The sequence below is a fragment of the Phoenix dactylifera genome, chromosome 6 (assembly GCF_051530095.1).
Source record: "Phoenix dactylifera cultivar Ajwa chromosome 6, Ajwa_hap1_PhDact_Kaust_v1.1, whole genome shotgun sequence".
Classification (NCBI taxonomy): Eukaryota; Viridiplantae; Streptophyta; class Magnoliopsida; order Arecales; family Arecaceae; genus Phoenix; species Phoenix dactylifera.
Window position 1 is genome coordinate 26855133 of NC_143195.1, and position 25874 is coordinate 26881006.

The following is a 25874-nucleotide window of genomic DNA, read 5'->3' on the forward strand; positions in this document are numbered from 1 at the left end:
GGTACGACAAACCTGTTACAGTAAGACCTACGGAAAGACGTATGGGTTCGGGGAAGGGATCCCCGGGTATTCTTGTTAAACCAGGTCGAAAAGTGGATATTGCCCTCTTCATCGAGGGAGATTGATTCCTATTTTCTCAAAAGAATCTCCGGTACTCAAAGTCAAAGTCACGGCATGGGGGGGTTCACTGGTTCCTTGAAAGAAGTGAACTAGTTTGCCTTCGACGATTCGGTTCCGGTTCAGTACCCATACCGGTCAGCAGTTGGTACGATTCGGTTTCGGTTCAGTACCAAACCGGAACCGGTACAGCTAGGGTGTGCTGGTTCCATATCGGCATGTCCGGTTTTTTTTACTTTTCAAGAATTTTTAATTGGTAATTACTCTTTTGAAGTTTTTTAATAATTTTAAGTGTAATTTGATTTTTTTTGGTATTTTTTGATGTTTTTTAATTAGTGCGATGTTGCATGCCACAGTGTCTACAGTCAACTCGGTTCAAAATTGGGTTGACTCGATACGAATGGCATCGAACCAATCGGTTCACATTGAGTTGGCAAGGAACCGGCTGGTTCGAAAAGGATCGGTTCTGGCCAGTCCTTTTGCAGTTCCGCACCGAGTCGGCTCGGTACTGCTTGAACCGGGCGGTTCGGCCTGGTTCGACAGACCTTTTGGTACACTGTATGCTAAGTAGGTTAGCTACTTTATTTCTCTTCACACGACCTTTCTAGTGCGATTACAATGATCTACTGAAGTTAGAACTTCTCACACTTGTCAGATCAAAATCAACCTGTCTGTTTCTTTTGAACTGAGTTCTAGCAGCCCACCTTCCTAATATGAAATATATCTATCCATCCACACCCCACCCACTCCCTGATATCAAATCCACTAAACTTCTTTTAGTCACTTTTGTAGCACAAGCATCGACCGAAACCTCTTCCTTTCTAGACATGTTCTTATTAACTTTTAATATTTACTATCGCAATATGAATGAAATTATGTAACTGCACATTTTTATATGCATGCATGTTTGTCTTTGTGTATGTATGTACCGATATACAAGTGTAAATTTACAAATGTACATTCAATAATAAAAATAAAATGATTATTATTGTCTTAATAAAAGAGATAAAAAAGGAAAAGATTATTGATAAATAGGGAAAAGATGGGAATAATAATTAACATGTTTTTTCTAATAATAAAAGTTAACTGAAAAATTATGCAATTGCTACAAAAGCAAGCTTGTGGGTCTTAATAGTAAAATTAGGTGACATTTGTTGGGAGTGAAGGTGCAATTGTGGAGTTAAGATGGATGTGAATCATGCAACCACTCAACATTTGCCAAATATTGTTAGGCAACCAAAATTTAGCACCTAAGTGAAGAAAAGTACTTATCAACTCGGAGTTCTTTAAACTTCCAAGTTCGCATCTTTTCAACAACACCTGAACGATGTTTGTAGTGTTACACTACCATGCCTATGCCAATTAGTGATAGTCATGATATGGTACTGTACCATTCCTTTCATGCCTAGTCACATGCAAAGGAAAAAGAAAGAGGCCATACTGATTAGCAAGGTTCCGATTATTGGTGTGTACCACCCCGAATTGGGCATATTATACCAGTATCGGACCAATACTCAGTACGGAGGTTGTACCGAGTTTTGTTACGCCGAACCGGCCCTCATAGCGGGTGTATCAACATTTACCAATATGACACTAGTATGGGGTCTGATATCGAGAATGCAGACCTCGTTGGCATGAACTATTTTTTGTTATACCTCTGTATGTACTAGTTGTATTTTCGGTACACCTGACCGGCATTATATATTACGATATTGTACGACTCCAAAATGTTGCATGTCATTCCTACCTCATGTAGTTCTCATATCATTGAGAGGGTGTAATCCGTATTTGGGATGGACCTTGTTTCAAATACCAACTCAAGGTTAATATGATGATTTTAGTGCCAATGCTGGTGAGCATGCTGGTCACTAGTCAACGTGGTATATTATGTGCCATGCCATGCCAGAACACATGCCGCACTATGCCAGATAATAAGAAAAGGGTTGCTAAATGCTTTGCATTATTGACAATATATAGAATCACAATCTGCTAGTATGAAATGGTTTGATTGTTCAGTCACAAGTTACGCAATGTTTGATTTTTCTCCTGGGCAGAACTAGAATCTTGTGCTTGTAGTGGGTGGTTTGTAAGTAGTCTTTCCAAGCAAATTTCTGATCAGCTATAAGCATATCTGGTAGTCAATGAAGGAATAGCTGTATAACACTAAAGTATAGATATATTGAAAAGAAACTTAGTCTATTGGTAACAAATTAATTATGGTGCTAGTTAGACATAGTAGGTTATTGGAGAAAGAAGAGTTTGCAGGAGCCGGGGCAAGATGCTCCAAGTAAAATCAATACCTTTGTGCACCCTTTGAGCCATCGATGATTAAGATTACTTTAATGAGATGTGTAGACTTGATTTTCAATTATTTTGTCATACTTATCATATTGATAGAAGGAAACAAGGAAAAGACAAATAGGTCACTATGGTGTTGGAATTGGTTATGTTCTTACCATAACCAAAAGAAGAGTTTCAACGAACTAGGCACACATGATATCTGAGATTGAAAACTGAGTCGTAACTAAACGTGTCAAGTATTTTGCAACAAGGTTGCTTTTATCATCCCTGAATTTCTTACCACGCTACTTATGTCCAATGTTTTATTCTGAAATGCATGTTGCATTGTATATAATAAATATGTTTCTTAGATTTGACATTTTTAAAGGGCAATAATGTAGTTATTTTTTTATGTAATCTAAACAGGTATTGCAATCTAGAAGTGACCCATTGTTTGTGTCATGGAAAGGGGGCGCAGTAAGTTACATCCATCCTTCTTGTTGATTTTATCCCACAGTATTGCTAATTCCTTGATCAATTACTATGCTTGTAAATTTTGAGTTTAAAATGCACAATTATTTTTTTGCATTGACAGAAATATCCAGGATAATGTCACATTGTCATTAGCACTTATATCGTATATTCTTAGTGTTGGATGTTTATTTTCCTTATATTGAGAGGAAGGCATGTGAGACATTTTACCATATTGCTTGTAATCCAACTAGATCACCAAGGAACTTCAACTTCTGAGATTCCTAATGTCTCGTTATTTTTGGATACCTGGAAGCAAAAGTGCATGGCCCAGTACATCTTGGCACTAGAAAAATTGAGTGACCTGCTTATATCACTCAGACATTTGAATGGGGTGTAAGATTTGGTATTCTTTAAAGGACACTGGTGCAACAATGATGCTTCTCTCTCAAAATTTCCATGTGTCAAACAAATACTTGTAACAAAGTGTCACGACTTTTCTTCTAATCTTGTAGTATAAAATAATGCGATCTGTGTTTAGTTGTATTTTGAGACTTTTACTTGAACCGACGTATTTATCCTCTTCTTTATGAGAAAGTTGGATGATAATGATATTTTTCTTTTTGTAAAATCTAAATTCAAATGTTTTGGAAGCTGAATCCACTTTTGTGTGCAAACTCTGATGAGCTTTCTAATGCTTATGCCACTAGCTACTACCTAAATGTTGGAAACCAGTTTAGCTTAACTAGCAAAAAGCTTGCTCTGTTTCCACATCTCATATGAATTAATCTTATTAGATGATTTAGAAGGTATATTAATACTTGATGTTAATGCTTCTTAGGCACTCTAGCCAACATTAGTAGGGTCCTTGTTGTTTTAACAAAGATGATTCATGTACCACAAGAGCACTAGTTCAAACTTGTGCTCATTTTTGTCAATTTTTTTTGAATTATAAAATGTTTTTTTTTTTTGAAGTTCTATTAAATGATATCAAGGACCAAAATAACTTCATTTGGCCCCTTGTGCCATTTGTCTCAAAAGCAGCCCCTCTTGTGGAACCAAGGTGGGCCTACTTGTCATTGGCAACCATTGTTATTGATATCTTGGACCCACGTACCCTTGTGGGCTGGCCTAGGTTGGGCCACACCCCATAATGGGAGGACCAATGAACCCATATTTGGAGGAAAATTATGTATATAAGTGGGTTGAATTGTCTACTAAGGAGTACAATGGCCTGTCTATCCGTGTGTCATCCAAAGTGGGGGTCTGTAGCATGATTTTTAAATTCACAAAGCCCATGCTAAAGGGGATCACCTTGACTTTGGAGGAATTAGATGGTTGACTTTGCTGTCACAGGTACTGCTAATATTACCTATATGACACCATTAAAAACTAATGTATGGAATTGTGAAATGGGACAATTATACCTTTGAATGTGCCTTCTTTTTGTATAAGTCATGGAGCTCAATTAAGGTTAGCATGAATGGTTAAACATGACAACATTCCATGAGTTTTGCGTACTTACATCCAATAGCATTCAAAGTTTTCAAAGTGTTATAAATAGTCAATGACTTATGTTCCTTCATACACTCTTATATGTTAACTGAACTATGTAGGTTGTCTGAGCATGTGGTTGTTAATGAATAAACACTTGATCAAAGTGTTACTCTTCCTCTCACCAGTCATTAAGAAAGTATTAAACCTGTATAATTGGATTCACATCTTTATATTTTAGTCATTCCAAGAATAGTAAGAAAACAAAAATACATTGCCACTTAACTTGGATAACCATCACCATAAACTATTAGGGATAATAACATTTTGAACATAACATATATGGTTATTCTACTGAATGAATGAGATATGTAGCAAAGTCCTCTGTTATATGTAAGTTTTAAGAATTGTATATAGTAAGACAAACTTCACAACTGCATAATAATGTAAGTTATAGTTGTATGTAGCTATGCAAATTATTTCGAATATGCGATGAGGTGAAGTTATTAGAAGATTTAATAGAACCAGTATTTGAAAATTAGTAGGAAAAGTGTATATGCTTGATTTGGTGAGTTCTAAGATTATTTTGACATTCTTTGTTCAACAAAAAATTGATTTTAACATGAAGAAGTTAGAAATATTATTTGGTTATAAAAGTACATAATGGGAGAAATTTTATAATTCACCAAAACATCTTAACTATGATAGACTTGAAATTATTTGCTTGCCTTGAAAAATGACTTAGCTGAGTCGTGAGTCAACTTCTCAACTTGGTATTATTCTTGTATTTTCTTTTCTGTTAATATGATATGAAATGACACACAAAATGCAGCTCTAGCCAACATGCATATGACTTTGAAGTATAGATTTATGACCCACCTTATTGTCATTTCTGTAATATAAACTATACCATGTTAACACCACAATTTTGTCTCGATGAAGAACCATGTCTATATCAACATATGGTATAAGGAATTAAGACTTTTCCATTCAAAGCACTTTGGTTTTGGTTCAGCTGAATGGACTGTCAATATGAGTATTAGACGAGGATTGATTTTGCTAAGGTATCAGACTAATATAAGTTGATAGGCAGGAGAATTCTATGAGGGTTATTATTAACATAGACTTTGTGATTACTAAAATTTAGAGAGAGAGAGAGAGAGGTTGTTGAAAGTATAGGGTTTTTTAGGGTGTTTATGTATTGATTTTATCTGTCCAGAAGGTTATTGGAAGGAGACAAAGTGAAGAGAGAACAGGGAGAATTTAATATGAGGGGGTTTGTTGATCAATATGAGGAAAAGATGGGGAAGATAGACCTTGGTTGCATTGATGCTCCAAGAGGATCTAAAGTTTTTCAAAACTATAAGGGATTTTTCTTTGTGCGAACCTGCATGCCTATAGACACAAGAAATTATTTAGACTAACATTTTGTCACAACTCACAAGGATATAATACATATTTCCATTTGCTTTGGATGAAATAGCAATTCCATTGACCTACTTGTGAAACAAAACATCGATATTTGTTTATTTACTTCTTTGGTGTTTACTCCAGATAATTATTTAAATTCAAAAATGATTTGCTATGCATTATTTTTCCACCTGTAGATGATTCGGATCAGAGTTCTGTTGCAAATGTAATGCACATGCATCCAGCTTATCTATGTGGAAGTAATCCAAGAAGTGTTTTTCCATATCTTTGCCAAGTGGCTTATCTTGTTTATGTTGATCGTGTATTTGTTCTTCCTGAATACAGCTGAATATATCTGTTATAGAAATGTTTGCCCTCCAGGAACTAATGAACATACCTTGCACGTTTAGATTCTTGCCATCCTTGATTTTGGTCGTGATGCTTGGATACATAGAGAGGACTGGATACGAAATGGAATTCACATAGGAAGTGGGAGAAAATATAAGGATTCTTATTTTCTGCAGGCACAAGCAATGTGTTATATTAATTCTTAACAGGTAATATGCCTTTTCCAAATGATTCTCTTATGATTATTCTTTGTAATTGATACCAGCTTTTTGCTTTCAGATTGAATGCATGTTGAGTCAGAGGAAATTTAATCTGATCACTCTTTTTTGTCTTCTATATAAGAGATTATTTCCAAAATTTGATTTATTTTTTGGTTATGCACTGATATAACATTATTTATAAGTCATAATGATGAGTTTATGGAACTAAACTCTTTCGCATGAGAGATTGGAAGATTATTAAATGCTTGACAAGTCATACGGGTACCTCATTTAGACTGCATGTTTGGTAAGTTAGATATTGATCCCTCACACACACAAAACACAGCCCCGTAATAAATCATGTGATTATAAATACCTCATGCACGAATAAGTATTAAAAAAAAGAAGCAAAGGTTTCCACCTTAATAACACTTAATTGATAATACTGCATCAACAAAAATGATTGTACTCCTGTAACATTATAGTCCCGCATCTTTCTAGGACACCTAACCAAGCACTTTATTTGTTTTCAATTCTAAATAATTTAGTGAATTATACCTATCAACAGCCTTGAGAAATGTACGATTTAGTAAACCTGATATATAGAGGTACTCTTCCCAAAATTTGATCACGGAGATAATTGAGTGGCCAGTTGACTATGGAATACCCAGTCTATTATGGTTGCATACATTTTAGGTGGAGCTAAGTCCCTAATGGATAGGACCAAGGTTATATGTTCCAACCAAAAACAACTCATTTCAGTTGAAATGGATTGATTTCGGCTAAGACTGAATTGAAACTGACCACCAGCTTTCAATTGATTTCAACCAGAGTAACCGATTCCAGTGGTTTCAGCAAGCTTCAGCTGAAATTGATCTAAATTTGCCGTAGTTTTTAAAGTTTTATTTTGGTGTTATCTATCATTTTTGGATTAATTCTTTATTTTTTTAGGTGCATAGCTATAGTGTTAGCTTTAGGGTTTTTTCCCCTCAAGTTCAAAGTGGGGTAGATTGTAAACGTGACCTTTGATGGGCTAAGGACTCCAAGAAGGCCTTTGTAGCAATACGATATAAGGACAACTAAGTAGAAGAGACCATTATTCCCAACAATGACATCCATGCTTATACAAACTAATAACATCATTCTATACTACATTCATTTAATTTGTACCTAACCTTAAGAATTTGAGAGAAAAAAATGGCCAAATTCAAAATATACATGAGTTCTACTTAAAACTAACAAAGAAAAAACGAATGAATTAGGCACTTAAAATATTCACATTTGCTAAATATAATGAATTTTCAAGCAACTGTAAGTTTAAGATGTCTAATAAAAATATGTCATGGTACAAAAAAAATAGATAATTCATGAATTTTACTTGTATGAAAATAACTACTTAAGCCTAAAGCTATTGACACTGTACAAATAAGAGCCTATATTTGACAAAAACCCTAAATGTTGTCTGATGACTTTTTCGGCTTCTTTTGTTTTGCTTCAATCTTTGCATTTTTTTTCTTTTTGAAATTTTCCTGTTTTTTATGATGAAATTCTGATACTTGTAGGGAAACTACTGAAATCACCGAAAGTACGATTTCAGAGCTCCACAAGCCCAAACAAAAGATAGGCTGAAACCAAGTTTTCAAATTCTGTGAAACTATGGTCAAATTTATTATAGAGACATTTGCAGGTCAAAGTATAGAGTAGGTTGAGAATACTGTTTTCCTGAGAAAATTTTAATATTTAGAGTGAATATGGGAGTACTCAAGGATCTAGAGGTGTTGTTATTGACAGCGACAGGTAGCGCGTATCTTTCCTGCAAATAATGTGTACTCCATAGAGCTTTTTGATTCCTTATGATTGATGTTGGTTTATAGTATTCGCTTCTGCTCTTTGATGGACAAAACTGAAACATTGATTGTCTCCAATATCTGTGAGGACTTGGTCCACTGACCGGCCCACACATGAATTGGGCCGAAAGCTCATTGAGTTCAGGCCCATACGGCCTGTGAGCGTGGTCCTCCAACTCTGCCGAGAGAGGAGATCGGGGGAGATCTCCCATTGAAGGTTGAGATCTCTTGTTACTTTGCAGTGAATCTAGGGGGGGTTTCATCGTCGATCCAACCGGGCAAGCTCGCCAGAGACGAGGTAAGCTTCATTTATTCCTTTTTTCGGCCTTTGGGCCACTGTCTCCACCTCAAATCCGGCTGACGAATCGCCGGATTGGTCCCGGATGAGTTTCCTTGTTTTTCCCTTGTTTCGTTTTTTTTTCTCATGTTTTGGTCGACTGTTACCGGGCATGGCACGCCACCGACACGGCATGGGCCGTCCACCGCCGGGGGTTGCCAGCCACGAGTGGCTACAGCCGCCAAGCACCTTCCACTTCACGAGAAGAAGAGAGAGAGGGGCGGAGCTTCACGGTTCCCCTTCCCTTGTTCTCTCCACTTCCTCTCTCTAATTTCTCTCTTCTTTCTCCACTCTCTCTACTTTCTCTGTCTAGAATGTCTAAGGAATTCGGAGTCGAGTCATGTTGACTTGATTTGCGAATCCGAGTTGACCCCTGAAAAGAGGTCTTGAACTGCCTAGGTGCCTGGGGTCGCTTACTAGGCCGATCACTCGGCCTTGTCAAGGTCCATGGAATCCCCTGATTATAAACTATGTTAAACAACCTTGGCCCTGATCGAGTCTGTCCTATAATTTGTTGATCGAATCGCTCTGGCCTGATCCACTCGGAATCATCGAATGCTTGTCTCTATTTCTTATAATTTTAATTCGATTAAAACTGTCAAATAGAAAGTAATTATTTTTTTAATATTTTTATATGGTTAACTGAATTGTCTCGTGAAGTTTGACGGTTTAAAACGGAAGATGTAAGTAGTTCTTGCATTCATTATCTTTCAAATGATCATATTTTCTGTGCATAAAATTTGCTTGTAGAAAAATCATATTTTTTTTAAAATTATGAATCAACATATATGTTATGAAAATTATGTTTTATTAAGAGAGATAATTTCATGAATGTTTTGATGAAAATAATTTTATTATGAAATCTGAATCTGATCATGCTATTTAACATTTTTCATCAATTTATATGTATATTTTAAGAAAAAGATAAATTTTAAAGGCTCTTAGATTTCTATGACCGCCTCTAGAAATAGGGATCAATTGACACCCTGGAGCTAGCGTCCAACGAAAACGTCCCTCTGTCAACATGTTAAAATTGGTAACGAATAGGAACTATGATGTCTTGTCGATTACAAAGATGGCCCTGTTACGGGCTATAGTGACCATAACATGAATATATGTGAGCAATGTTTTAATCCATGATAGGATTACATGACATGAAAAATGATTTACGAATTTATTTGCAATATAAACTTGTTACAATGTTTATAAAAGATGAATGATTTGTTCATGCATGCTTTTGCTTTATGACAATTTATTTTAATATGCTGTACTATGTAATGCATATTTTGGAATATCTGTTATTTTTTTTAAATGATGCATTGACATTGAAAACTTATACTCAATTCAGTAAGGTAGTAAAGAATTTTAGTATTGACTATAAATTTGTAGCTAATAATTTTCTGAATGTTGAGAGTGATAAGTTTGATATTGATGTTGGATTTAGACATTCTGAACTAATATTGGTTTTATTTAATAGTGATAAAATTAGATATTTAATTATTAAATTTTGTTGTGATAGAATTTAAAAGCAAAAAGTAATGTTGGCTTCGTGTTTTTATAGATTGTACCTCTTGGCAGCACGGCCATGCCATGTTCCGGGGCGTGACAATATCCTTCACGGATCGAGTGTTTTCGGGTGTCCAGACTGGGAACAAAGCATAAACGTATTGGAAGTTTTGGGCCGTGAGCATCATTGTTGTCTTGTAGTTGCATGGCTTGAAGAAACTCGGTTGTTTTTTATGTACTAAATAGATATGGTCTTTAATCTTGCTTCATTTTGCTCTCACAGAAGCCTGGTAGTGGTCGATGCATTTAACGGTCACGGTGCAAAATTGCTGTAATGTTTTGCCAAGGAAGAATGAATCAAATTTGTTCTATTCTACTCGCCAAGCCTCTGTCACTTTTTTACTAATTGGATTTGTCAGTCATTTTTTAAAAATGTGTGGCCTCTTTTTATCACCTCTCCTTTACCTTGTTTAGTTTCCCCATTAAGGTATAAGAAAACCAGATGCAAGTAAACAACAGGCATTCGTTGAGGCCTCAGTCTACTGATGCTGGTGAAGGATGGTGCCCATCACCCATCGTTCGCAAGGTTTTGTTTGGGCATGAGGGCTACCCAAGTAAAAATTTATCTTGTATGTCATGAATCACAAATTTTTTAGTCTCAATCACTGCCCATGCTAATTGGAAAAATAGTCATTACTATCCTTTCTAGTAGCTATCAGTAGCTATTCCCTAATGGCTCTATTGTGATGGCACCATCCAAGCCAATCTGGGGCCTGCCTACATTTAAAAATCCCCTTTATTCCATGAGCATGGTATTGTTTGGGTTTTATCTTTTTGGATAATATCACAATATTTTTATAGCTTCCCATACTGCTCTCTATGAGACCCATGTATAGGTAGCAGCATCTTCGTTTTTGCCCTATAGGGTTGAGTTTTAAATATCTTGAGTCTTCTCATCCCTCTTCACTCTTATAATTTTTTTTAGGATTCCATTTTATATCGGACCTAATATCTTCCATGTAGGTCGGAGGTAACCATTCAGAGCTAATATTGTGGTTCTCAAAATATCTACCACGCTTATATCAGGGCTCAAATGCTTTAATCTTGCATATGTCAACCCTCTACAGGAAGAGGCATGAATTTTCCATCTATAATTCTTACAAATCCTAATCCTTTCATTATGCTTAGAAATATAGACAAACCCTTCTTGAATGGAAAACTATCTCAAAGCCTACATGAAGATGTACTAGAAAGAATTCGATGTCACGTTTTAACTGTATAGGTTTATTAAATCCATTTCCTTATTGAATTCAGAAAACCTCGTCTTTTTTGAGCCTTCGCATTTTGATGAGCTATCCAGGCTTTCGGCCAACGAAATTAGCTTCTTCGTTAATAGTATCTTCTTGAGTCTTATGTAGATCCATCTAAATGAGTAGATTATCGATATATATTTTTCTAGAAGAGGTCATCATCCTCCTCGTTGGTCTATGTGAAATCACTCAAGGACAAATTGGAATCACCGTCGCTCCCGTTATCAAGATTCCAAGTTTCATCCGGTTGCAGATCTTCGTTCATAAACCTCCTACCATGCGTTCTTACTGCATGTCCTTCCTTATATCCCTGTATGGTCACATTTACTAAACCTTGACGTTCTTCAAATGTCTTCCTCTTCCCCTTCTTTGCCATTCTTTGTAGCCTTGTCCATAGCAGTAACCTCAGCTACTCCTTGACCAGGCTCAACCATAGATCCCAACCCTGCATCCTTCCTAATCTTGCCCTGATTAAGTTCATCAACCTTGCCATTATCCTGTTAGGTTGATGGAAGTGCAGGGGGTGCTTCCACCAAGTCTATCTTATCTATACAATACTCCACATATACTGCCTCATTATTCATTACTTTTTTGACAATCATCATGTCCAATACATCTTGGTCAGTATTCAGTTTCCTCAATGCCTCTTCAAGTGTCTCCTCTAGGTCTAAGCAATAGAACCATTCAATTTTTTGATAACCTGGCTGCTTGGTCATATATTTTGCCGCTATAGGGCTCATTTTATATAGGTCGCAGTTGTCATGATAACCGACTCTACCATCAAAATATTGCATGGTGGGGGAGAATATGTAGTAGATAGGAATAAAAAACAAAGTTAATATGGAAGCAACCACATAATAGCAGTCGTTATTTTGTAAAATATAGAATAACATATACACAAGGAAATCAACTACATAGTAAGTAATAAAGCACAATATATAGATAGGAATCACATTGTCACAATAGGAACCTATACCAGAAAGAGGTGCAGACAAAACTTCACTTGCAAAAGAATACAAGACTTTCATCTGAGCTCACGATCTAGCAGAAGACAAAAAAAAATGGCAGTCACCCTAGCTCACCAGTCCCAATACTAAACACTTTTGTCATATGTACAATATTATAACATATAAACCTACTATTATATTGCATATGGAAGTCATCCCTGTGTCTTATTTTGTAGCATGCATCCCTAGACTAGACATTGGATTTGCCTAAATCCTAACATCCTTATACTCCTTTAAAGCCAATACCAGACCTAGGACTTCCCCTTTGACTTATATTTTGTACTAATGTATTATGTGTCATCCTTGGCCTGCAACTTGCTTAGGAAATCATTTATTTGAGAATATTACTAAGGCTAGCAAGCATACATAAATGAAGATTCATGAGATGCATATCCTACCAACCGGCCCTATAGAACTATCCATAAGGAATATAAAACAAGGCTTGAAAGGCTGAAAAGGGCCATTTAACAGGGATTATATTATTAAGATATAATCTTCATCACTATTGAAGGAAAAAGGATCCATCGTCGTGCTAGTTGACCTTATTTTATGCTTTGTAATCCATATGGGAAGCTGGTAGTCTGTAGAAGAAAATTCCATTGATATCAAACAAACATTTCAAACACCAAACCATAAAAATATGAAGATCCTATGACGAGCCCTAACCCTAACAACAAACCTTTCGAACTTAAGCCATAGAAAAGGTCGCATTATCAAATGGAAACCCTAATCAAACAAGAAATACAAAAATCTCAACTTTATAACATAGAATACTTATCCAAAATAGAGTGTTCGATATTCCAGTAAGTGACTCTCCTCCCTTAAACAAGACTGCACACTATTTGATGAAAAAATTGGAGTTTGACTCCAATGACAACCTACCTTGATCAGGATTCAAAGTAGGATGGAATGGGAGAGGAGGTGGCTATAGTGAAAAGCATTAGGTTGGAAGTCTTATTATATTTTCCTCTCAAACAATTAGTGGAACAAATAACCACTCCAGAAGATTAAGGATAATTAAATATTTTTAGTTGGTCCATTTATGATGTCAGGTCTAAATGGACAGCCGGATCATATTGACATAAAAATACAACTTTGAGAGTATAATTAAAATTTTTTAAACTTTCATGATCCAAATATTTGGTAGTCTCTATATTTTTCTTCTAATATTTACTAATACGGTAGAAGATAAGGTAACGCCCTTTTTGCTTCATTTTTGTTCTTTGGACCTAGTTCTAGTTATGGGCTAGGTCGGATTAGGCTTGAATTAGGCTTTACCTAAAAGTCAACACAATTTTCTTAAGCCCAAGCCCGGCCCTTGCTCGAGCTTCAGGCTTTCGGTTGGCCCTCAGCCTTCATGACTATTTTTTAATTTTAAAAAATACTATAAATACTTTATTTTTTTAAAAACACAAAAGATGAATAATTAAAATTGTCAATAATCTATATGTTTAGTATCTCATTAAGTTCATATATTAGTAACAATTAAATTTACAAATACGTCAAACATAAACAAATAACACGGGAAAAATTAAAAAAATTCGAACCGGGCCTAATTTTCTTGGCCCGTTTGTTAAGTGGGTTTGTTTGTTAAGCTCGGTCTGGCCCGCTGGACTGCCCGCCCGCCCCATGGACAGGTCCACAAGATCCTTCACTTCTTGACACCCGAAGCTTCAGTGAGTCGGGATCTTTTTCGATCTTTGATCAGCGGAGGCGAGGAACAAGAATCCCCTTCCCCTTCCTTGCTTTCGTTCCCAGGGTAAGGGCTTGTCCAACGAAAACGAAGAAGAAACAGGACCTGTTGCTCTCGCCCCTGTCGTGTCGGCGGTCTGCCATTCTTCGTATCGTCTCGTATCTAGGGCACCCGATCCTGTCGACCGCAGCCTGTCCTTCAGGTAGAGCCTCTGCCCAAACCCCTACCTCCTCTCCTCTTCCCTCGGGACAGATCCCCTTGAAGTATGAAGCAAATTTAAAAGAAATCAAAGAAGAAAAAGAGGTATCCGACTCATCGTCGAGTTTCTCCTGTTGTTCTCGTTCAATTCGTAATGTTCTCGTTCACTGTTAATTTCCTGCAGGTACGGTAAGAAATGGAGCAACGGATGCATCAGATTGAACTGTGGGTTCGTCAGCTGCCAGTCGAGCAGCTCTACGCTGCTCTTGCTGTTCTCGTCGTTACTTTTGCTTTCTTTGCCATCCGTAAGTTTACCCCCATACTCACTGTTTCGATCGTCTTTAGCTTTCTTGCCCCCAAAATTCGACAACTGGTTGTCGAAGCAAAAAAAAAAATGAAGGTGGGGTGGGTTATACTGGCATACAGTCTTTGGGTAAACAAAGTGAGGTGGGTGGTTAAAAGTATGATTTCATCTATATCTTGAGTTTCAAGAAATGTTTCAGCTTAAGAATGTAGTGATGCATCTCAAGCATGACCGTTCCTGACATGTTCTTTATGCAACAAAAGGTGTTCGGTAAAAGGACTTACAAATCAGTACTGGGATTTAACAACAGTTTTGTTTCAATAACGAGTCGTTGAAATCCTTTTTTCTTTTTTTTCTTTACACAATCTAGTTAGCCTGCGACCACTTGTTTGAAAAGTCTGGGCCGACTTTATTCGAAAGAGGACCAAACTTTCTCCAGGCTCATATTTGCTAGCTTCTAGATGCCAATGCTTAGGGTTTCTTTGAACGCACAGATGTTTCAGATTAATGAGATGTTTCAAATTTCAACCTTGGCGTGATTCCTATTTAATGCTATAAAATTGTAGCTTTTCCACAGTTTGTGCATGACTAACTTCAGCTCAAGCCTGACTAAATCCTGCCTAAATTTCAACTGCAACACGTTTATAATCTACAATCCATATTTTTATAAGCCTCAGTTTCCAGTGCTACGTAATAAATTGAAGGCTAAAGATTAGGGATGATTGATAATACTGCACAGCAAGCAAAGTAGCAAACTTTGATCCATGAGGTTTAGGTTATATGTGTGTGTGTGTGTGAGATAGAGATAGAGATAGAGAGAGTGAATGAGTGAGTGATAGAATGTAGGGTCAACATAAATAATGGAAGAGCATTGTTGAATTGATGAAGAAAATTTTAAAAAGTAGTGGCACACATTGCAAGTAATTCTTATTAAGATCTGCTGCAAATAGGTCTTGAATCTCGATAAAGAAGAGGCCTAAGTTTTCTGAAGGTTTGAAGGAGCTGAAGGGCGAAAAACCTTGTTAGAGTATCTAATTCTTTCTTGCAGTAATTGGTGTACTTCAATATTACTGATCTTATATTTTTTTTTGTTAATCTCACAGTCCATTTATTGAAGCCCTCCAAGTCTACTACCATAGTGCTTGCTGGATTAAGTGGTAGTGGAAAAACTGCTCTCTTTTACCAGGTACTGCTTTGTATCTTCTGTTTCTTTTTTTTTCAGTGGATGGGAACAAGGAGGGGAGATAAAAAAAATTATGAACAAATTGGATGAACATAAGCTAATGATAAAACATTTAGGTATATACCTCTCTTTTGCAATTGAAAGTGATTATTAGTACTGAATTCCATAATTTCATGCATTATGCTGAGAATCTTAAGATGATTACAAACATGACAAAAGATGTACTACTTCGGGGGAAAAAAAAGAACAAGGATTAACAAAGTTAAGTCAAGGGTCGATTTAGTGGCTTAATGTGGACCTTTATCTTGAATGTACTAAAACTTGATAAACAATGATTAGAAGAAGGAAAGGACTGGTACTTTGCTAATTTGCTTGTCTACTGTTCTCTAGGTTCTTGCCAATTCTTAGGATTGATTGATGACAGATTTTCACATAAAGTTCAGCAGTAGACATAATTCATTCTTTTGAATTTACATAAAGGCAAGTTTCGAAATTTCAAGGTACAGTGGCATACTAACTAGTGGTGGGTACAATGTGTGCCATTTTGAGTATCATTATGATAGAGGACATCGATGGATATGCATGGAAACAGTCAGGGTGCGCTTGGTTGATATTTTTGGGTCATTTGGGGATTTGCATATTTTTTGGGGTGGATTTGGGGTTTAACTTAGAATTTCAAAAATCATTGATTTGATTCTGAACTCATGCTGTAATGTATAAATCACATTTTCAAATAACATTCAATTCTCATTTGACAAAATCCCTCATATCATTTTTTCCACTCGGCTTTTGAATACATAAGGATAATACGAGAGGAGAGAGAAGATTTACCTAGCTAGGATAATTTTTTAGCCCCAAAAATCAAACACCAGGCTTTGATCTTACAGGGCCAATTTCCCTCAACATTTTTCCCTTCTCCCTCACTTCATTCCAAATTCATATGGTGGAGAATGTTGGAAAAGAGGCCATTTTAGTTATCTCGAGCTGCAAAGGGTGAATCACTTGGTTTAGGGCTAGTTCGGGCTCGATCTTTGATGAAGCAATCTTGACCCACCTTAAACTGCTCAATTTGGGCCTTGTTCAAGCAATAACCCCTTGTATTGCTGAGAGTTCAGTATGCTACATATTAGCGGATGTGTGCCATATTGATCAATATGTCAAACCTTGCCTAATGGGTTGAGCTAACAAGGAAACAAAAAAGTGTAGTTTGAAGGGGAATTTCATAACTAAATAGCATGGGTCAGATTCATAACTAAATAGCAGGAGTGTGAGTACTAGATGCTATGGTGAACATTGAAAGTTGGGAGTTGGCTAGAAGGAAATGGATGAGCAAGGATAACAAAGAGACTGTGTATTTTTGAGAATATTGGTTTAGGTCTATGCTTTGGCTAGATAGAAACTGAAACATTTTAACCAAAATTGATAGATTTTGTTGTTTCTTGGACAAACCGAGATGAAATTCACATATTCTATTGGTCACAATAACTTAAAAAATTCACAAGAAATGCGAAACAATGTAGTGTGACAATTTTAACCAGGAAAGGTTATTAACTTTTAAGAACGTAACTTATTTTGCTTGTCTAAAAATTGAGAAATCAACAATCATATTGCAGAATCTGGAGGCAAACATGTTCATATTACATTTAAGGATCTTTAATAATCAATAATATGTGGCTCAAATTAGAAGTCTATTAATTATAAAAGAAGTGACATTAAGGCTTCTACATGTACTTGATAGCCTTTAAGACCCTTTTCTCACTATAATAAGGATAATTGTATTCCAAATAATCTCTAAGACTTTAGTAATTATATGAGTAATTAATCCTGGCAATACAACCAACATTAGTGTAACTATTGCCATCAACTCTAGATGGAATGGAAATGGGCCAAGCTCGAGCTGGGCCAACCCATGCCCAACCTAGCACATAGAATTTTATTTGGATTTCGTGATAGGCGTAAGCCTAAAGATTCTCAAAAGGATCATGCTCGTAAGGAGTCCTATTGAACCAAGAAATATAGGCCTGCCTGCCATCCACACCAGAATAGATGGAGTTTTCCGAAAAAACCTGCTGGTGGAGGAGCCCATGTTCGTACTCGAGCTTGGCCTACGTAGGCATGTTTGGACAGGTTCGTTTGTTTGGCGGTACTTGAACAATGAAGAAGTTTAGGTTTAGATGGAAGGCTTTCCAGCGGGGGAGTTCTCAGGGTGCACCTTTTGGGGCTTGTAGACGTGGTGACAACAACCAAGGGTCCTTTTGGTGACATAGGTGGAGGAGAAAAGTGTTGACATTTGTGAAAAGGAAAAGGAGGGTGAGGACCACCATCATGAATAAAGTCTATAGGAAGAAGAGAGGAGTTGATGCTGCCCTTGGCTTTCGAAGATGATGGGGAGGGAGGCAATCATGCAAGAGGAGCAATAATCGACCCGGGGGATTGTGACAGCGAGTTGGGGATGCTCTAGGACAAGAGTAGCCAACATTAGGTCTCCTCATCATTGTAGGGATGTACAAGAGGGACAGAGGCTCGAAGAGGCCACAAACGCTTGTATGGTTGGAGAATTGGAATGGGAGTTAGTTTTTGGTTTTGAATTAACCAAAAGTAAATTGATCGTCATCCAGAAGTTTTTTGATTGATGGATAGGTATGGTGTAAATATAATTAGCTCAATCTATAATATATTCGATAACTTTGGGTTTGGCCTAGGCCAAGGTTGCTTGAACGTGGCTCAAAAAATTTTTGGGCCTCAATTTTGAGGACCAAACCTGTAAAAAAATTATGCCTGAAGACTAGCTTAAAGCTAGCATGGACTAATAGGCTTATGTTGGCCCATGCCCATTTCCTGCCCTAAACTCTTATCATTCCCACTTTATCAGCGCCCCTATCATGTGTACCATCGGCATGATCCTTACTATCATCATGGGAGCTGTCATCTTCTATTTTTTATTTGAAGTTTCTGTCAACTTTTAGAATGATGGTTTTCTGAACCACCCACACCCCCCACGCTGCACATTTTTCGATGATTACCTGCTTATTTTTTGTAATCCTCCTTTTTTTAAAAAATTATCGATGAAGTTTTACTTCCCTAGAGGGAAGGAATTCGATGTTATTTATTAATAAGAAAAACAGAACCTAAAAATATGAACCTGCATTCAAACATAGACTTGATCTTCAAAATGCTGTTTCTTAAATTATTAATACCTTTGGGATCATTGAGTTTGAATTTTTGATTTTAGATTATGGATTAAAAATGCTTGAGAAAGAGTCACAGGGCAATTATTGAAGCAAAATCAAGATCGAGTAATGTCCCATTTTTTACTGCAATTGATATAAAACCAATATCATTCCATACTTCTGTTGTGTGTCTCTCTGCAACCACGTTAATCAAGCTTGAAAATGGTGCATATAATATGATTTGAAGAAAATATGCGTCAGCACTTCTGTTGATGTATGACTGAGTTATATACTTATGATTTCATTATTAGGGGAATGAAATATGATTACATGTTTTTTCTTGCTGACATTCATATAATTATATGATTTTATGTATCATCTTCACATCTTTGGTTTGGTTTGTCTGACAAAAATTGCATAATCATAGATATCATTTTATTCTTCAATTTACATTCTGACTACCATTTCTTTGTTGTTCTCTTTACGCTAGCTTCGTGATGGCTCCACGCATCAAGGAACCGTCACATCAATGGACCCAAATGAGGGTACATTTGTGCTGCACTCTGAATTGGAAAAGGTAGCAATCAAACTAATTATATAAGCACCTAGATGTGAAAATAAAGCCATAACCTAAGAATATTGCTGCTCTATATTGTTTTAGTAAAATATGAAGAGAGACTGCTATGTTGGTGTTGGTACAATATAATGCTGATCACACTTCCATCTCCTGTGTGCAGAAGGGCAAACTGAAACCTATCCATTTGGTTGATGTTCCTGGGCATTCACGACTTAGATCCAAACTTGATGAATTCTTGCCTCATGCAGCTGGTCTCATTTTTGTCGTGGATGCTCTAGATTTCTTACCGAACTGTCGAGCAGCTGCTGAGTAATTCACTAACTTTTTTATTGTTTTTGTGCTCTTTATTTTGATCTTATTTAAGCAGATAGCTGTATGTCTCTTAAATTCATGTTGGCTATAATAGTCATTTCCTGCTTAAGACATGCTGTACTTCTAGCTGGTGACAGGAGGGTTCTTTGCTGGTTTGTATTCAATCTTTATATGCTGGTGGCCGTTGTACTAGTTTAAGTACTACTTGTCATTGGATTATTCAATCTATTAACTAACTTAATATTTACTTCCTCATATATTGTTATTTTTTGTGTTGAAGGTATCTGTATGATATTCTGACTAAGGCGAGTATAGTGAAGCGGAAAACCCCCATCTTGATATTGTGCAACAAGGTAGATAAAGTGACAGCACACTCCAAGGAATTTATCAAGAAACAATTAGAGAAGGAAATGTAAGATCCTAAACTTTCCTCAGTTATTGAAAGCTATCCTTTAACACATTAACTTTACAAAGTGCATTATGTTCGAGAAAAGTTTTTGTAATTAAACTGCTAGCACTGTATGATGCATCAATAATTTTTGTAGAGGTTTCTCTCTAACTTTGTGGTGTTTGCTAAGATGTAAAAGAAAAATTGTTTTTCTTTTTATATTTCTGGTAGTCATTTCCTTTATGCACCCCACCATACCTAAACTTTAATGGATGACAGTAACACAAGCTAAAGTAAAGGTGGGATGCATGATAGTTTAACCATCACATGGAGTAAAGGTATAATGGGTCTGAGCTTGATGGAGCCTGGGTTTGGTCAAGCTTGGATTGAAATTATTTTTGAGCTTGTAGATACTAGTTTGAGTCTTATTTGAGCTTAATTTTGAACCTAGCTGAACACAAACCTGTTTCAATCAACTTGATAATCTTAAACCAAGCTGAAATCAGTTCAAGCTTGAGTCAATCTTGGTTCAAAATTGAATCGAGGCTTGGTTCATGCTTAATGCTTAATTGATTGAAATAGTTCACAAAGCCCACTAATCAGATCCTTAATCATAAAATGCAAATTCAGATAAAAATAATAAAATATGCTAACAAATATAGAGCTTTCGTTATATACTATATAATATTATTAAACATATTTTAGACCTGATCGAGCTGGATTTATTTTTCTCTCGGCTTGAAATGAATTTTCAGCCTATGAACTTAGCCTGATTTGCGCTTATTATGAGCTGAGCTCAAGCCCGCTCGAGATGGCAATAAGTATGACATTTTTTGGCCCAGATGAATGGTAGCACCATGTTTTTGACGTATAATACGCTATTCTCAGTTTCTTCAATGAGCATTTTAATGCATTCTACGATGTCTTATGAACCACAATGATGAGTGGAGTGTGCTCTGGATCTTCGTCCTGCATTCTTGGAAAAACAGTTGTATAGATTGCAGCAATATTTTATGTAGACTCTGGCTCTATTTTATAGATCTCTTTATCATTAATGAGGATATTAACAAGTGCCTTGAAACACTCGTGTGTCACTGTGCAATGCTAACCACAAACAACAAACATTATCCCAACTTTTTGGTCAATGCTATGAGCTCTTCACAGAAGTTTACAGAGTACTGCATTATTTGATATTGCATGTTTTTCTCAAACCTTTCCTATCTGTACCATAGTATCTGTGCTGTCCAATATTATGCTTTATAACATTGTCTGCTGAACGCCTAAAACTTTAGTGGCCTGGTTGGATTTTTGACAACTTTTCCATGGAATAAAAATTAGAGAGTTTGAAAAGCAAATATGTGATCGAGAGGGAGAGTTTTAATGAAATGGGAAACTTTGTAGTCATGGGAACAATGTAAATCACCATTTCAGAGGAATGTAGTATCCTCTATTTTGATGCTTGCATGATCAGGGGACTTCCCTGATAAATTAAAATTCCTCTCTTCCAATCGCTGCATCTTCCCTCAACTTCCAGTGTATATGGGTTTATTCCCAGGATAGCTTACCCGGGATTCCAAACAAGGCCCTAAACCTTTCAATAGTTTGTATGGAAAAACATTCAGAATACGTGAAACAAATTATTATGTATTGACAATTAGTATAGGGCAGGACCTTTGACTTGTTGCCATTAATGGAAACTGAAAAAACAAGAGCTTCGAGAGGTAGAGGATGAGGAGGAAGAGAAGGATTGACTGAATTGCTTGGAATGACAAAAGAGACAAAGGGGTGGTGAGGATTTATTCAAGGGCTTGTGAGGTCATCTTTTTTATCAGAATTTGGATATTATGGTTCTTCATCCTCTTGCTTCCATTTTTACTAGCTTATGATGTTGGGTTGGACCTTCCCGTCATAGCATTTCAGAAAATTTTTATGTTAATTACTGCTTTCTTAGTTAGAGATCTTAATCAATTTCTTAGATGCTTGTCCCATCCTCCAAAGTCAGCAAATAACCTTTCTTCTACTTATTTCAAAAATTATATTTTCCCTCCATGCACCCACTCAATTCATTGCCTCTAGTAAATGTTTCATGGTCATTTATCATCCTTCCTTCCATTGGTTTCCTTGCATAGACTATTGATTTTCCCCAGAGTTGCTTCTTCCCTCAATAACATGCTCTATGGAGAGTTGTTGAGAGGAAAATAAAGTATGAATGGTTGTGCTACTCTTTATGCAAAGTAATCACAGCTGTCTATCAAGTATGAACGGTTGTGCTGCTCTTGGTTCATTAAGTGACGATCCTCTCTGCAGACCAGGCGAGGTCAGACCTTAATGAGGGGCTCTGATAGATGTTATCATACTATTAGGTTATCAGATACAGAAGCACTGGCTTGACTCTTCTCATTTAGTCTTCAGGCTTGCAAAGCTGTTCACTGACAGAATGCTGTGTTATGCAAACATAAAAGGATGTGAACTAATTTGACAGGCATGATATACAAAAATTGGTGCTTGCTGAAGGCTAGCATTACTACACAACTGATGAGAAAATTGATATGGTCACCCATCATTAAAGGGGTTCCCTTCTTTTTTATAGCGATGATGCAATCTGTCTGATCTTCTGCTTTTCTTCACTAGTAACAGTACCCTCTGCTATACTTATTATATCAATATTCATCTGACATGTTTAGGCTTTTTTTTTCTGAGTTAGCAACTCTCTCGCTGAATAGTCGTGCCTCAACGCGGCTGCCACATCCTCTTCATATTCCTTTTCATGTCTTGGAACATATAGATGCAAGAATATCCCTCTACCATGATTCAATAGTGTTAAAGATTTTGGCTTCAATATTTTGCAGAGACAAGCTCCGTACATCAAGAAATGCCATATCTAGTGCTGATATTGCCGATGAATATACCCTCGGTGTTCCTGGAGAAGCATTTACTTTTTCGCAATGCCGAAACAAGGTGAGTGTAGCAGAAGCATCTGGTTTGACTGGTGAGGTCTCTCAGGTGGAGCAGTTTATCAGAGAGCACGTGAAGCCCTAGGAATTGGCTTTATGGCCATTTTTTTTTTTTCTCCAGAATTGATGGATTTCGACTCTTTTTTTGTTGTATAAAAAAAGGTTTAGCTGGTTCATGATTGACTGCAGATGGCACTCTTGTTACCTCTTCAGTGTTTTTCTTAAAATGCTGAGGCCACCCGTCTGTTACATTTACATTGCTATAACTGTACTAGTGATAGAAAGAAAAAGAATAGTGTTGTTTGTATACTTTGTCATGCGAACATGCTATATGATGTCAAATTTCAGAATCTATTCAAACCGTTTGGTTAGATCGCTGCTCATCGTGATTTATGGTGATTAGGTTATGTCTCATGTAAACGAAGAAACTGATGAGGTATCTTCAGCTCCAGTGACTTAAATAACGCAGAGCCCAAAAGATGCATTGAGTGTGCGTGCATGTCTGAGTGTGCAACATGTGCACACCGAGCGTGCAGGTGCAGTGTGCGCATGTTTAAGCTGGTGCATTACAAAGCGGCTCGATGCAATTACGTATGTGTCTTTTTGTCTGTATTTCTTAGAAGATCTGATTTTAAAGGTTGATTTGATTGCCAAAATGACTTCATCTTTCTCGCCATTTAGGTTGTTGATTCTCCACGGGTTAACAATGAGAACAGCTTTTCAGGTAGAGCTGCCTAAAGAAACATCCTCCTTTTTATATGGCGAGAGCAGTTTTTTCAGGTTAAAAGGGATTTGTCTCCGACTTGGGAAACCGTTCGGCTCTCAAAATCCTTTATTTTTTTAATATAAATAAAATCATCTTTCCTGTGGAATTTCTGTCTAGAACACTAATGAGGTTTTTGGTATGAGGTGATCCATCCGGGATCAAGGGTGACTCAGCATGACGTTTCCCACCATCCGATGGCATCTTAAAATGAGCTTCACCGCACACAGTATTGCAATATTTCTAGGTAAATGTGATGAGATCACCGTGTTAGACTGGATATCCATGATCTTAGATTAGCCCCACTTCTCGAATCAATGCCCACCTCGGCAATGGAAAATTCGTTATAGGTATCCAAGATCACCTCAACATGGTGAACTTGGGATAAAATTTTGGGATAATTTTGTCCCTTGATTCAATGGTTGAGTAAGCAAGTGCCATCCACGAGGGATTTGGATTTCTATCTTGTTTCTTTTTTCGGGTTGCAGTAATTTTTTGATTTCGTAAGGTATTGATTCCTCTATTTCTTGATTTCTTGATATTTTGATCTTTTAATTTTATTGGATCCGTCTTGTTTTTCTGAACATTGATATCTATGCAGAAAATCATATTTTTTAATCTTGTAGATTTGTCTGTATATCTGAGATGCATAGATTTTTGTTGTATAGGATCTGAGATGCATAGATTTTTTTTTTATAAATCTGTCTTGTAGATCTGTCTATTTTCTAACATGTTTGATCAAAATTCTTTAAGCACAAATTTCTTAGAGCTGCATTTGTACATTAAATGTTGGGGCAGAGCATAATATAATAGAGAATAGTTTCATAGAAAAGGAAGAGTAATGGTATCTTAGTTCAATCTATGCACATGCCATGTCTCATTTCCTTTGGACAACAAGCCATGCCTCATGTACATAATTACTTGTATATAAGCTTCATTCAATAATAAAAGTTGGGTGGCATCTTACCTTCCTTATCAATATATGTATATGCGCCTATCATTTCCATACAATTTGTTAAAAATCATTAGTGCATTAAGAATGAAGAGCTATGTTCCTAAATGGTGAGCCCGCCTATGGGTACAACAAATAACAAAAGGTAGAAAATTGTAACAGAAATTTTGAAATTGGTTGTTATGATAGCTCTAAATTTATATACAAAAAAATAATAGAATAATAAGAATATGTTGCAAATGGCAAATGCTGCATGAATTTAACTATGATTTATTTTGTCCAAATTTGACATCAAGGAGAGTTTCGTATCTATCCATTCCCACCCCATGTAAGTTGAGCTTAGTTTTCCTTTTTACTTATCGGTGTGTTCCCAAACACCTAATATTGAGGTCAAGGAATATGTTGTCATTTGCAATTCATTATTTTTGAGACACATCATATCCAAAATCTGAACATAGTCTGATTTTCTAGAGATAGTGGCCACTAAAAGTAAAGTCTGTGACAAAATAATAGAATCACCATAAGAATCAGTATATTTACTTATATTCTTAATTCATGAGAATTGAGAATACATAAAAAAATCCGTCTTGCATATATTAAAGATATTTTTCATATTATATGGCTAGTGATTTTGGACTTCCATGATATGCCAAATACATTATTCATGAAAATCTGAGGATCTTTAGTCACTTGGACATTACATCCTAAACATAGTGATCTTAGATTATTGAGGATCGGATTGCTCTAAGATGAGGATCACCAGTGATCTTAAATCACCATGATGATCCCATTTAGGCCACCAAACGCCTGCAAGAGATGCTACAACCCCCCTTAACACTTTCCACTCGTTTTAAATACAACTACCTATCTTAAGTTCCACCAGAAAGTAATGCCGCCAATCACGAGTTATCTATGGATGAGAAATCTATACATCCAAACAGGTTGTGAAATGTTTTCATTATTCAACTTAGTTCTTCCATACACTCTCTACTCACCAAAAAATTGATACATATGCTAAATTTTGAAAGATGCACCCATCTAATTTTCTCCTTT

At 36.4% G+C, this 25874-nt stretch overlaps 2 protein-coding genes across 11 annotated transcripts in view; both read left to right on the forward strand.

The window, feature by feature from the left end:
* Positions 1 to 10394, forward strand: part of ARP9 (actin-related protein 9) — a 58552-nt gene extending 48158 nt beyond the window's left edge. For 4 of the 9 annotated variants that reach the window (XM_088723495.2, XM_089923939.1, XM_088723500.2 and 1 more), the window contains exons 19-21: positions 2824 to 2874; positions 6183 to 6329; positions 10066 to 10394. In XM_088723495.2, the coding sequence (XP_088579621.2) occupies positions 2824 to 2874; positions 6183 to 6326 (195 nt within the window). In that variant the 3' untranslated portion in view covers positions 6327 to 6329; positions 10066 to 10394. Of the gene's footprint in view, positions 1 to 2823; positions 2875 to 6182; positions 6330 to 7882; positions 8195 to 10065 lie in introns of those variants that run through there. The other 5 variants (XM_088723496.2, XM_088723498.2, XM_088723497.2 and 2 more) reach the window with 3 other exon arrangements.
* A 3593-nt stretch (positions 10395 to 13987) lies between these two features.
* On the forward strand, positions 13988 to 23477 carry LOC103710380 (uncharacterized). 2 transcript variants are annotated; one of them, XM_039126743.3, is made up of 7 exons: positions 13988 to 14222; positions 14403 to 14523; positions 15626 to 15708; positions 19366 to 19452; positions 19613 to 19761; positions 20045 to 20176; positions 23002 to 23477. In XM_039126743.3, exons 2-7 carry the CDS (start codon positions 14415 to 14417, stop codon positions 23189 to 23191), a joined length of 750 nt encoding a protein of 249 aa, XP_038982671.3. In that variant the 5' UTR covers positions 13988 to 14222; positions 14403 to 14414; the 3' UTR covers positions 23192 to 23477. The 2 variants fall into 2 exon arrangements, with proteins under 2 accessions (XP_038982671.3, XP_038982670.3); XM_039126742.3 differs by having other exon boundaries at positions 14003 to 14323.
* Positions 23478 to 25874: the final 2397 nt, after the last annotated feature.